Below are 13787 nucleotides of genomic sequence, written 5' to 3' on the forward strand. Positions count from 1 at the left end.
CTGGGTTAAAAGACCCAGGATCGTGACAGTGTCACTTAGAATAGAATAGAATAGAATAGAATAGAATAGAATAGAATAGAATAGAATAGAATAGCCTTTATTGTCATTGTACAGAGTACAACGAAATTGGAGTGCCACTCCCTTGGTGCAAGTTTCAATAATAAATATAAATGTAAAATATAAAAAGTACAAAAAAACAATCGTAAGTACTCAAACAATAGTATGTACAATATATACAGGATAGCAGCATTAATATAATGACAGTATGAATAGCAGCATAATACAATGACAGTGACGGTATGGAATAGGTTCAATTGTTTTTGTGCTTATTTACTACGGTGATAGCTCTGGGAAAGAAGCTATCCCTGAATCTGTTTGTCCTGGTTTTATGTGACCTGTACCGTCGGCCTGACGGTAATAGTTCAAACAGTTGGTTGCTGGGGTGAGAGTAGTCCTTGATGATATTGCCAGCTCTGCTGAAGTACCTTATATACTTTGCTGTGTTACAGCTACAATTATAGTCACTTAAAGCCAGTTTTCAGAACACAGAGCATGTTATGAAGTCCAAAAAAACTTGCAGAGCATTTAATATTGCCCTGGAAGAAGCCAGGAGCCGTGGGGATTTTTTAGGCTTGACTGTCTGACCTTCCTACAGCATTAACATCAGCACAAAAACTGTGCACCGGGACCTTCATGGCATGGGTTTCCATTTTTGTCCATGTAGTGTATGTGATTAAATTCACTTACAGCTTCATTTAAACATTTTATGAAAAAACGTGTGATTGTGTTTCAGTTTTGTCTGGGTTTTTTTCCCCTGAAATATTAAAGGTTTCCTTCTGTTGCTAAGTTTTACACCTGAGGTTCGCTGTAGTTGTCAATTGCAAAATTAACTGCACAGCACACAATACAAAAACCATTCCCCATACTTCCTCTATGAAAGCCTATGCATGTTAACGGAGGTCCATATTGACAGAGCTGTGAGTTAACACCAGTGTTGGTCAAGTTACTCGAAAAAGTATTCAGTAATTAGATTACTTCCCCAAAAAAGTAATCCCGTTACTTTACTGATTACTTATTTTCAAAAGTAATTAATTACTTAGTTACTTAGTTACTTTTTAAAAACACGATTTACAACCTGAATAGGTGATAAAGCGATAGATCTTTCAGCCCAATTCTACTTTTTCTGCATAATCCATCATACAAAATGTAATCAAATGGAAAAGTTTTTTTTTTTAAACTTTTTTTATCAGTTTTAATCTTTTAACTTTATGCATCAACCAAAAATTAAATTATATGCAACATTCTCTGACTGGAAGAAATTAGTTTAACATTTAAACCTATTTTCTGCACATTCCAGCACATAAAATAAATTATTTTTTGTGTTTACACTCTTTCAAAGAGATGCAAGTAAAACACAGCAGAAAATAAATAAAATCAAAGACTAGCGGTCCTGTTGCTCTATTTTCACCTGTAAAGCAGGAGTGGGGTAGGTGGAGGTGTGCAAGTTTCTCTGTGAATTTCCCGTTACGTCGTTGCGCACTCGGAGCTTGTTTAGGGGTTTTTTTTCGTTGTAAAAAGAAGTTTTCTTCCCACGCACAACGGACGCTAATGTTTTTGTCACTTTTTATGGAATCAAACTCAAAGTAAGGCCAGTACTTCCACGCTTTAAACGCTGCACGCTCATACTCTCTCCTGCACTCGATATATTATCCATTGTTGATCTGCACACAGCTGTTGTCACAAATGTCGCACTTGCTTATGTCACTGTCATGAGACATTCTGGCAAAAAAATCACGGTTTTAGTAACGCAGTAACGCAGCGTTCCTACGGGAAAGTAACGGTAATCTAATTACCATTTTTTGCAATAGTAATCCCTTACTTTACTTGTTACTTGAAAAAAGTAATCAGATTACAGTAACTGCCCATCTCTGGTTAACACTGATGTTAGTTACTCAAGTTCAACATTAAATACCAAAATTCTGACTGACTGATCACAGACCTATGGGCTGCAGTATCTTCCTCCCTCAGCCTACACTTATCTGGGGGGCTTTCTACAAGACTTGGGAATTTGGCTGCAAGGATTTGCTGACATGCAGCCAAACAAGGAGTATGAGGTTGAATACTGATGTTTAGGAGCATGCTGGTGTTCCAGTTTATCCAAAAGATGTTGCTGGGGTTGTGTCAAGACTTTATGCAAGCACTTTCTTCTGCACCAGAACAGTGACACTTGTTATCTTGGATTGAAACCTGGAATGTAAGGGTATATTGTATAAAACACCAGTAATTCTCAGTTTTATTATATTGTAAAAGGAACATTGTGATCTGCAACTTACTATAAGGGTTTAAAAAAAGAAGAAGAAATAAAGCCAAAAGACTGAATGCTGGTTTAGCTCACTGGGTTGAGTAAACCAGCACCCAGTATGAGGCACCCCTGGAATTTCTTCCAACAGCTATCCTGTTGCAATAAAGGCTAAAAACCCAAAGAATATATATAAGAAGGTTGAAGACAGAAAAAGTTGAAGACAAAAGCTACTGTCCCTGGCTGCCATGTGTCTTGAGGTATCAAAGTGGATAGAGACCTTAAGCATCCTCAGTAATTCTGTCTGCAAAAGAAAGTGCCTCACTGACCACGTGATATATCACACACCATGCCACCCTGATCCAAACAAGGATGGTGGAGACAATATAATGAACAAATATAAAAATACGATGCTCTACAGTAAGGACTAAAAGTATAAACGTTTGGGGTTTTTTTTGTGTTAAATCACTTATTACATTTTGTAATATATATATATATATATATATATATATATATATATATTCCTATTCCTATATATCACTGAGAAAGGATTTAAAAAACATACTAGAAACATACTGGCACAAGAAAGATTAAGATTACCAGCTGATAAAGATGATATTCGTCATTCCACATTTCATTTTTTCAAATGTAGCATACGGTTGTTCTTGTTTGCTGGTGATGGTGCAATAAAGAAGAAGAAGAAGCTGGGATAGATTTAAAAATCTCAGAAGGCAGGGTCAATTTACAGTGGGGCAAAAAAGTATTTAGTCAGCCACCGATTGTGCAAGTTCCCCCACTTAAAATGATGACAGAGGTCAGTAATTTGCACCAGAGGTACACTTCAACTGTGAGAGACAGAATGTGAAAAAAAAAATCCATGAATCCACATGGTAGGATTTGTAAAGAATTTATTCGTAAATCAGGGTGGAAAATAAGTATTTGGTCACCTCAAACAAGGAAAATCTCTGGCTCTCACAGACCTGTAACGTCTTCTGTAAGAAGCTTTTCTGTCCCCCACTCGTTACCTGTATGAATGGCACCTGTTTGAACTCATCATCTGTATAAAAGACACCTGTCCACAGCCTCAAACAGTCAGACTCCAAACTCCGCCATGGCCAAGACCAAAGAGCTTTCGAAGGACACCAGGAAAAGTATTGTAGACCTGCACCAGACTGGGAAGAGTGAATCTACAATAGGCAAGCAGCTTGGTGTGAAAAAATCAACTGTGGGAGCAATCATCAGAAAATGGAAGACATACAAGACCACTGATAATCTCCCTCGATCTGGGGCTCCACGCAAGATCTCATCCCGTGGGGTCAAAATGATCATGAGAACGGTGAGCAAAGATCCCAGAACCACACGGGGGGACCTGGTGAATGACCTGCAGAGAGCTGGGACCAAAGTAACAAAGGTCACCATCAGTAACACACTACAACGGCAGGGAATCACATCCCGCAGTGCCAGACGTGTTCCGCTGCTGAAGCCAGTGCATGTCCAGGCCCGTCTGAAGTTTGCCAGAGAGCACATGGATGATACAGCAGAGGATTGGGAGAATGTCATGTGGTCAGATGAAACCAAAGTAGAACCTTTTGGTATAAACTCAACTCGTCGTGTTTGGAGGAAGAAGAATACTGAGTTGCATCCCAAGAACACCATACCTACTGTGAAGCATGGGGGTGGAAACATCATGCTATGGGGCTGTTTTTCTGCCAAGGGGACAGGACGACTGATCCGTGTTAAGGACAGAATGAATGGGGCCATGTATGGTGAGATTTTGAGCCAAAACCTCCTTCCATCAGTGAGAACTTTGAAGATGAAACGAGGCTGGGTCTTCCAACATGACAATGATCCAAAACACACCGCCCGGGCAACAAAGGAGTGGCTCCGTAAGAAGCATTTGAAAGTCCTGGAGTGGCCTAGCCAGTCTCCAGACCTCAACCCCATAGAAAATCTGTGGTGGGAGTTGAAAGTCCGTGTTGCTCGGCGACAGCCCCAAAACATCACTGCTCTCGAGAAGATCTGCATGGAGGAATGGGCCAAAATACCAGCTACTGTGTGTGCAAACCTGGTAAAGACCTATAGTAAACGTTTGACCTCTGTTATTGCCAACAAAGGTTATGTTACAAAGTATTGAGTTGTATTTTTGTTATTGACCAAATACTTATTTTCCACCCTGATTTACGAATAAATTCTTTACAAATCCTACCATGTGGATTCATGGATTTTTTTTTCACATTCTGTCTCTCACAGTTGAAGTGTACCTCTGGTGCAAATTACTGACCTCTGTCATCATTTTAAGTGGGGGAACTTGCACAATCGGTGGCTGACTAAATACTTTTTTGCCCCACTGTAGATGTACAAAAAGAAAAGCTGCTAGGGGAAACCTAGAGTCTAACTGGATTAGGATGCAAAAGCAGCTAAGACCCCAGTTCAAGTCCCAGCCAGCCAGCCAGCTGAGCCTTTGCCACATGCCATTCCTCTGCTGTCTTTGCCAGCGTTTCCTGTCCGTCTTTAAAAACAAAAAACTGACTGCCATTATCAAGTATTGTGAAATCTTATAAAGAAAATGCAGATTGTTTTGTCAAAAAGGGAACAGGAAACATGACAAATTTACTAGTGTAAGATCCCACATGTTATGTTTTCCGATCACAAAAGAAGATGAACGAATAAGTAACCCGTCATTTGATCAGATTTGGGGAGAGTCTGAAATAACAACAAAAACAGATCACTAAGTGGGATCGTATGAAATACAGATGAGTGCATAACAGCTTTGCACAAAAAGGCCACTCCCATCAGGGTAGATTCATTACATGACAGGATAAAGCAGCTTACTCTCAGAATCTTGTTTTGATTTGCAGTTACTCTTCTGTCAAAGCAGAGAACTGGACCCAAGCATCCCAGAAAAATGTGTCCTACTGCATGAACAAACTGCCACATCCCTTTTTTAGGGTCAAAGGTTTAGATTTTTCCTTTATTTTGTCACTCATCGATAAGTAATAATATTTTTTAGATCACATCATTTTGTAACATTTTAAAGAAACATGTATTTTTTTAAAATACATAAAAGCCTGTTTAAATTGCAGCTATATGCAAACAGTAAATGGTAAATGGACTGGTTCTTATATAGAACTTTTCTACCCGGATAGAGAACTCAAACAATACGCCTCATTCACCCATTCAGACACACTGATACAAGCAGTTTGTATGCGTTTGTATCCAAAAGTCGGGTGGCGCAAATGCAAGAAATGGCACTTAAATTATGGAATTATGTTGTTTAAAATTTACAGATCTATTATATTGCTTACCATAACAAATGATGAATTGACTTCTTTAACCAGAAATTACATTTAAAAACAACAACAATGATAACAATTTGACAACAATCTAGACTGAAAATTTCAAATTTGGATTCATTGCTCCATAAAACTTGTTGCAACTGATTTTCAGTCCAGATAGATAGAATGGTTCCTGTTAAAAGTCTGCAACACAGACATTTTTACCTACAAGATTTACACAGGCTACTGTAGAAGCTGATGGGGTTGTAGTTCACATTGGAAACTGTAGGGGCAGCAGCACGCACATAGGCGCTATTCTTCTTCTTCGTCTCTTCTCGCTCCCACTGTACCCGGTAGTTTTTCTCTTGCTCTCCCACAGACTCAAAGTTTTCTGCATCTGTTGTCAAGGTAATTATTTCTGGGCCACGGTTAATTAATGTAATTGGCCGTTTTGGTAGGTTTTGTTTAATAGTTCGTTTTCTCTGTAAAGTTTAGCTAGCTGATATTTGTCAACCATCCCCATCAGCAGCGCTGCTGCTACGATCGAGGTCCGTATATTAAAAAAAAAAAAGTCATTCATACACTCTGCGTTTAGTTTACATTTATGTGTTTATCTTTAACTGAGGGTTTGTATCTTCCCATTCAACCACCTTTACTTGCTCAGTTTTTAATTCCACAATGCCAACTTTTAAGCTTAACCTCAGATTTCCTTGAGTATGTGTCCCTTTACAATCATTATATTTTGCATTAATAGAAGTCATGTAAGAAAAGATGTTAAAATGTAAAAGATTTATATATTCATGCTAATTAAATATCAATATTCTTTGCCAAAAAAGATCAAATATAGTGTTTATAGCTTTTTAAAAAATATTTCTCTATAAAATGGTTGCAGTGATTTATTTGGAGCATGCTTGGACACACGGTACATAAGGTAAAAACGGCTTTGTGCAATTCTAATGAGCTTGAAAGTCAATATTTGGTATGACCACCTTTATTCTTCATTATTTTTCATGAAGTCTGCAGAGGTTCTCAGTCATCCAGGTCATGGAGCAGTTTATTAAGCAAATCAGATAATGCAAATCCATTATGAAGTCTTTATCAGACCCTGCTGGATAAGCCTTTAGATCGATGCTTTATGCTTCAATGAATGAATTTTCAAGCCTCAGAGCATGATTTTGAAATTCTGCTACACTTTTGAAATTGCATATTCCTGAAGACATTGCGGCAGATATTTGACTTACAAAGATTTAAGTGTGTCTCTAGATATTGCTATTTGAAGATGAGTCCACAAAAAACAACTTAAAAACCCATCTCATCAGGAATAACTGGCAGTGGCAGATCAGTGGGCATAGATACCCTGTTATCCTAAGGCACAGACAGCAAGAACGGAGGACTTCTCAGAGTTGCCGCTTCTGTTCCTACTAAGAGAATTGGATAATATTGGGGAGCTAAAACAGAAATTGCTGTTTCTCTAATGTTTTGTTGTTGTTTTGGTGTTTTCTGTTTTTCTTTACTGAGTTTCTAGTAATCCTCATTATGTTTTGGCTTATTTATCTGTTAAGCAAATGGAAAAGATTACTGAACACGTCTATGTGGGTAGTATTGGCACAAAAAAGGAGTCAGTGTAATCACGATAGCATTGTTACTCTTCATGAAAACCTTGAAGTCCCTCACGTTTTTCTGCATCAACACAAACAAACTGTAACTCAAGCTCAACCTTGCTGTGACAGACGCAACCATTTCCAGCTGCCATGTGATTAATCAGATGAGGAGGCCTAATCCAATTAGCATACTAGCATGCATGTTGGCGCTTTTAAGCTTGCAGCTAGGTCAGGATATTTTTGTTTGAGAGCTTCGCAGAGGGGAGAGAGTGAAAGAGGTACGGGAGACACGTTTTAATAATTCAAATAGAAACGTATATATTATTTTTTGTTGTATGTTTATTACATTTACAACAGCTTTTATTTTTTGTCCGATATTAACAAGTGCAGCTCTGTTTCTTCTCAAGGTCCTGCACCATGTCCATCGTTAAGATCCACGCCAGAGAGATCTTCGACTCTCGTGGAAACCCCACGGTAGAGGTTGACCTTTACACTGACAAGGGTAGGCCTAAATGTGCCTTCTGGGCCAGTTTTTGTTTTTTGTAGTTAAAATAGTGTTCATTACCTAAATTGTCCTTATGATGTGGTTATCTATGCACATTTTGTTTTGTTTGTTTTATTATTATTTAGACATTTTTTATTCTTCTGTCATGCTTCCGTTTGCATGTACCTTTCCCAGGCTTGTTTAGGGCCGCTGTACCAAGCGGGGCATCTACAGGAATCTATGAAGCCTTGGAGCTCAGGGACAACGACAAGTCTCGCTACCTTGGGAAAGGTTTGTACATATTTCCTTTATTTAATTTCATGAAATTGTTGAAACATGTTTGGGGTTTTTTTTTTGGTTTTTAATAAAGAAGCTTTATTACTTAAAGTATAATTCATTTTTTAAGAAAAATACTTTAAATATTGACTTCTTTTTTGTATTTCTTTTTTGTCTTTCTATGAGTTATCACAACTCACCATTCTCTCTCTCTTGTTCTCTTTGCCAGATATGAAAGGGTTAGTGAGTTTCCATTGCCTGTCCTTCTAATTTAAAATAAAAATGTGTCCATCTAATAGTCGATCAGTGTGCATGGTGGGCTGTCTGTAAAGCATGCTGTCATTTCAGTATTGATGATTTGCATGTTGATTTTAAAATAGCTGCTAAAACACTGACTATGGGGAAATAACAGAGTTAATTACGCAAACATCTCTTTCTTTGTGTCAAAGTATGAATTTTAGAATCAAAAGTTGCACGTTCTGCTAAATCTATGGCTTTAATATTGAGATTGCAAGGGTTGCCCATAATATTTTGATAAAATAATCTCTAATGTGTCCTTCACAGGAGTCTCACAGGCTGTAGAGCACATTAATTCAACCATTGCTCCTGCACTTGTTGGCCAAGTAAGATCATTTAGTGTCTGCATTTTCTAATATGTATGCTAAGTAACCTTTGGAAGGGTTTCCATCGATGATGAAATGCTAATGTGAAGCTTACTGTCTGCTCAGGATGTGTCTGTGGTTGAGCAAGAGAGAATTGACCAGATGATGATTGACCTGGATGGCACAGAGAACAAATGTAAGTGACAGAAGCATCTGTACTATTATGTACACTACAGCATAGTCTTCATAAATGTCTGCTTGATGACAGATTTCTCATACCTTTAATGGTGATGTTAAACAAATGAAGCATCTAATCAGCAGAATTGCAAAACTGTTCCAATGAGAACAGTTTTGTTTTCTTCTAGTTACACTAAAAGGTTTTCAAATGCTGTGTTTAAGATGGAGTAGTGAGTGAATGTGCAGTCTTTGTCCCCTCAGTCCAAAATTACATTAAAAAGAACCTTTTATTTTAACCTGTTATCAGTCGAGTTTAAAGAAAGGTGCCCATAAAAGGTTAATGCAACAGCGGTTTAAGACCTTTGCAAATGACCACTGGATAGGAGGATTATGTAGCGAGCATAGAATAGAATGGAAATATCCTTTATTGTCCCCCACTGAGGAAAATTCAGTAATGGTAGGTTTATTCTTCCCCTCATGCATCGTGTTATAGCTGCGACACAGAAACTGGAAATCATCCTTCTCCCGATGTCACCAGATGCTCCGCAACACTTATTAAAATGTAGTATACCCATCTTATGATGTCCTCTGCTCTGGCTACTGGCATCCTGCAGTCCTAGGGGCTAGGGAAAGGAACTCGGGGTGTGAACCCAGCAACAATTACAAAAAAAACTGAGTATGTTATATATATTGCACCTTTAAAGATGATTGTCATTAAGCGTTTACAGTCAAATTAGATCCATTTATTTCAATGTGAGACGAATCAAGGTGGTTCATCCTGATTTTTTTTATTTATTACTAATGCAATATTATTACATTTAAAATAATTATATACATTATGTTTTTTTTTTTGTTTTTGTTTTTTTGTTCATTTACAACTAACAGCCAAGTTTGGAGCAAACGCCATCCTAGGTGTGTCTCTGGCTGTTTGCAAAGCTGGTGCAGCAGAGAAAGAAGTCCCCTTGTATCGCCATATTGCTGACCTCGCAGAAAACCCAGAGGTCATCTTGCCTGTGCCGGTGAGACTTTGCTTATCTGATGGCACGCATAAATTTGCTGGCCTGTCTTCATTCAGTTGACCTTTCAGTAAACCTCTTATTATAATTCTAACATGCCTTATTTTTCCATTCTCTGCATTCATCAGGCCTTCAATGTGATCAACGGCGGCTCTCATGCAGGCAACAAGCTTGCCATGCAGGAGTTCATGATCCTGCCCATCGGGGCTAGCACCTTCAAAGAAGCCATGCGCATTGGAGCCGAGGTTTACCACAATCTCAAGAGTGTCATCAAGAAGAAATATGGCCAGGATGCCACTAATGTGGGTGACGAAGGTGGCTTTGCTCCAAATATTCTGGAAAATCAGGAAGGTAAACATTTGTGCTAAGGATGTATTTCTGTTGTGTCTTATTAAATATATAATGTCGTGTAAAAGAAGTTACACACAAGTTATACGAGAATATTCCTTCAGTAACAAATAATGAACATGTTTGTTCATATGTTTTCAAATTCAAATTCAAATTTTTATTTGTCACGTACACAGTCATACACAGTACGATATGTAGTGAAATGCTTGGACAACTGCTCGTGACCTAAAGAAAACAAAAAAAGGAAAAGGCTATGAATAAGATAGGAAATAAATATGAAAAATTAAAAAGGGTAAATTTAACTAGGAAGGAATAAAATATAAATTAAGGTTAAAAATGAAATAACTGTACAACACAAATTAGAATGAAGGGTAAATTTAACTGGGAAGAATAAGATAAAATATATAAATTAAAGTTGAAAATAAAATAACTGTACAACAAAATACACAATATAGAACTATATAAGAATGTATGAAGAAATCTAAATATAAATAAATATATACACAATAACAGCAGCTGTACAAGTATTAACCGGAAATGTGATGTTTAACCTTGCAGCTCTGGAGTTGCTGAAGGAGGCCATTGCTAAAGCAGGGTACACAGATGAGGTTGTGATTGGCATGGATGTAGCAGCATCTGAATTCTACAGGGATGGAAAATATGACCTGGATTTCAAGTCACCTGATGACCCGAGTCGTTACATCACACCCGACGAGTTGGCTGATCTCTACATGAGCTTCGTGAAGGATTATCCAGGTAAAATCCCGAAACTGTCTGTTTTTTGCAAATAATCCGAGTTGTAAGTAGTCATTTTAAAGTAAGCAAAGTTTTTGCTTCTATAATTAGCACAACAGTTTTCAGATGAACTCAAATAATTAGTTTTTTTTCCTAATGATCAGTTAAATGTGGATTTGATACATTTGCATTGACTGAATGTGCCATTTGTATACAGCAGCAATGGTTGCTGGACGTTGGCCTCTTTATTACTACTTAAAAATTCCAATAAAATCAATTAACTTAATAACTTAAAGCTACATTTCCAATATTCCTCTATTGAATGTAATTGCAGAAGTGCAACAATCAGATTGTGTTGTTGGTGTTTCTTGTCTTGTAGGACTTCTTTTAATAAGTCTTGGACTTATTAGGTTTTAAAGTATCACAAGTCATAGTAATGTTGTTTAACTGTCCTTCCAGTGGTGTCCATTGAGGATCCATTTGACCAGGATGACTGGGCAGCCTGGACCAACTTCACTGGCAGCACAGACATCCAGGTTGTTGGCGATGATCTGACTGTGACTAACCCTAATCGCATCAGCAAGGCTGTGGAGGAGAAGGCCTGCAACTGTCTGCTGCTTAAAGTCAATCAGATTGGCACAGTTACAGAATCCATGAGGGCGTAAGTGAACCTTTGAAACTCATACAAATGTTTATATAAGTATTAGATTTTAAGGTGTGGGTGACGTGACTGTAATGTTACTTGAGTTGAGGACAGCTTTATATGTTATTTTACAAAAAACTTTTCGCTTCATTTTGCGTGAAATACGTATCATGATCACTTTGTCGGTACAGCAAAGTATAGAAAATAATTTCTTTGTTTAAGTAGGACAGGCTTTCGTGACCTGGTTCTATGGGTTTCTCTCTCTCTTCAGCATACATGTGTTTATGCCCTTGGTTACTATAAGTAACTGTAAGTACTGTAAGTGTAATCAAATCTTCCCAACATGTTTCCTTTCATGGAAACCCTAAAAGTCTTGCCCAAATATCCCAACTAAGCTTTAATCTGGTGACAGTGCTGATGATGCTACAAGCTAATGCTAACCAGAGCAATCGAATGATAACGTCATTGGTAGACCTTAAAATGCAAAGAAGAGAGGAGGGAAGAAGAAAGTGAAAAGAGTGAGAAAAGAATCATGAATTGTTGGAATTGCATCATCCATGTAGAATTTAAGGAAAATCTCGTTGCTCTCCGCAGGTGTAAGATGGCCCAGCAGAACGGCTGGGGTGTGATGGTGAGCCATCGCTCTGGTGAAACTGAAGACGCCTTCATTGCAGATTTGGTGGTCGGCTTATGCACCGGACAGGTAATACTTGATGTAAAGGTTTGACTTTTTAGAACATAAAATGAAACTTGTTTGTCTAGAATCCAAATGCCTTATTGTATCTGTGAGAAGGGGATTAGTGTTCCTAAACTGGATGTGGATTTTAGATAGATGATGTGCTTGCAGTGTATAGAATAAAGCACTGTATGAACGTATGGTTAAATCTGACTTTAAAGCACTTTGAGAAGAGTAGAAAAGCAGTATATAAATGAAAGTCTATCCTAATTATAATAATACAACTTGAACACATGTATTATAAATGCTAAAATAAACAATGCTTTGACACACTCAGATCAAGACCGGAGCTCCTTGCCGCTCTGAGCGTTTGGCCAAATACAACCAGATTCTCAGGTGAGCTTTACTCAACTCACAAGTTTTATCATGCTTCTCTGAAATGAGCATAAAAAGTGTAAAACATGAACAAGTGCTTTAACCTCCTGAGACCCGAACTCTTTCATGGCATGCATTTTTAATTCCTTTTTGCTATTTGAGTTGTTTGGGACCTGATTAATGTAAAAACAAAGGATTATGTGTTTGTTTTTCATTTGTTTTTACCTGATTTTTGTTTCTGAGAAAAATGAGATCCACATATGAGGACATTTGCTTTAAATTTTGATAGAACAGTGGCAGTATAATGTCCTTGTAAGTGGATTTCAGGCCCTTGTAGAGCAAAATGTAGTATTTTGGTCTAGACAACCCAAAATATGATGTCCACATATGTGGGTCCTAGGAGGTTAAGCCTGGATTCTATCTTAAGGCCAGCAGGTGGCGCTAGTTGTGGTTGCAAAAAATATTTCTGCTCCTATAGAAGTCTATGGGAAAATGGCTTTAGTGTGTTTACAGAAGTCAGTGTTTTGACCTCTATAAACATCTTTCTGCTGAGTTTATGCATTCAGTCACTTGTCTTGGGTTGTTATTTGTGATATGAACCAGCACACTCACTGGCCAATGAGCATGCAGCTTAAAAGTGAGACCCACCCATCGTCATCACAACGGCTTTTTGCAGTCAAGATGGCAACAGTAAATTTAAAAGTTAATTGAAAGTAAATTTTGTATCAAATGTTAAGTGTGATGAAAAGACCTCTTACTAAATTAAAGAGCAGAACTAATTTTGAATCTCTCTCACTACAGAATTGAAGAGGATTTGGGAGACAAGGCTCGCTTTGCTGGAAAAAACTTCAGAAAACCAGTGATGGAGTGAAGACTTTACAAATATGTGCATGCACACAAATGCACAGTAACTTGTTTGCTAATAAATGAAAATACATTTCGGCAATAAGGATAAATGTAGAACTACTCGCATAAAACCTGCTGTAATACTGAATAGAGAACTACCTGAAACTACTTGAACTCTGACTCTACAATAAAGTTTTCTTCCATCTTAAGTTTCTCTCTTTTTGTGGAGTAAAATAATTATTGAAATCTGTTGGAGTTGACACAATACATTGTGATTATTTCTTTTTATTGTGCATATGTTACATATTTTACTCTGATACAATTTTTAAGATGTCTAAACAATGTGATCTTCATAGTATCTTTCCAGATGTTTGGCTTGTACACAGTTGTTTTTTTTTTTTGTTTTTTTTTTTTTTGGGGGGGGGGGGTCAGCA

General features: G+C 37.6%; 1 protein-coding gene across 4 annotated transcripts; it reads left to right on the forward strand.

The window, feature by feature from the left end:
- The first annotated feature begins 5854 nt into the window (after positions 1 to 5854).
- eno1b (enolase 1b, (alpha)) lies at positions 5855 to 13562 on the forward strand. 4 transcript variants are annotated; one of them, XM_080301255.1, is made up of 13 exons: positions 5901 to 5982; positions 7305 to 7453; positions 7583 to 7677; positions 7855 to 7950; positions 8500 to 8558; positions 8664 to 8733; positions 9600 to 9733; positions 9859 to 10081; positions 10637 to 10834; positions 11273 to 11474; positions 12051 to 12159; positions 12470 to 12528; positions 13309 to 13562. In XM_080301255.1, the coding sequence occupies exons 3-13, from the start codon at positions 7593 to 7595 to the stop codon at positions 13376 to 13378; spliced, it is 1305 nt and encodes a 434-aa protein (XP_080157381.1). In that variant the 5' UTR covers positions 5901 to 5982; positions 7305 to 7453; positions 7583 to 7592; the 3' UTR covers positions 13379 to 13562. The 4 variants fall into 4 exon arrangements, with proteins under 4 accessions (XP_026023550.1, XP_080157381.1, XP_080157383.1 ...); XM_080301256.1 differs by having other exon boundaries at positions 5950 to 6122; XM_026167765.2 differs by lacking the exon at positions 7305 to 7453 and having other exon boundaries at positions 5855 to 5982.
- The last annotated feature ends 225 nt before the right edge of the window (positions 13563 to 13787 follow it).

This window comes from Astatotilapia calliptera, chromosome 5, assembly GCF_964374335.1.
Source record: "Astatotilapia calliptera chromosome 5, fAstCal68.1, whole genome shotgun sequence".
NCBI classification, from domain to species: domain Eukaryota; kingdom Metazoa; phylum Chordata; class Actinopteri; order Cichliformes; family Cichlidae; genus Astatotilapia; species Astatotilapia calliptera.

Bases quoted from the DNA above. Each gene is read 5' to 3' on its own strand.
- eno1b (XM_026167765.2), top strand. From the start codon at position 7,593: ATGTCCATCGTTAAGATCCACGCCAGAGAGATCTTCGACTCTCGTGGA. The intron at 7,951-8,499 runs GTTTGTACATAT...TGTCCTTCACAG, and splicing joins GTCTCGCTACCTTGGGAAAG to GAGTCTCACAGGCTGTAGAG. The intron at 11,475-12,050 runs GTAAGTGAACCT...TGCTCTCCGCAG, and splicing joins GTTACAGAATCCATGAGGGC to GTGTAAGATGGCCCAGCAGA.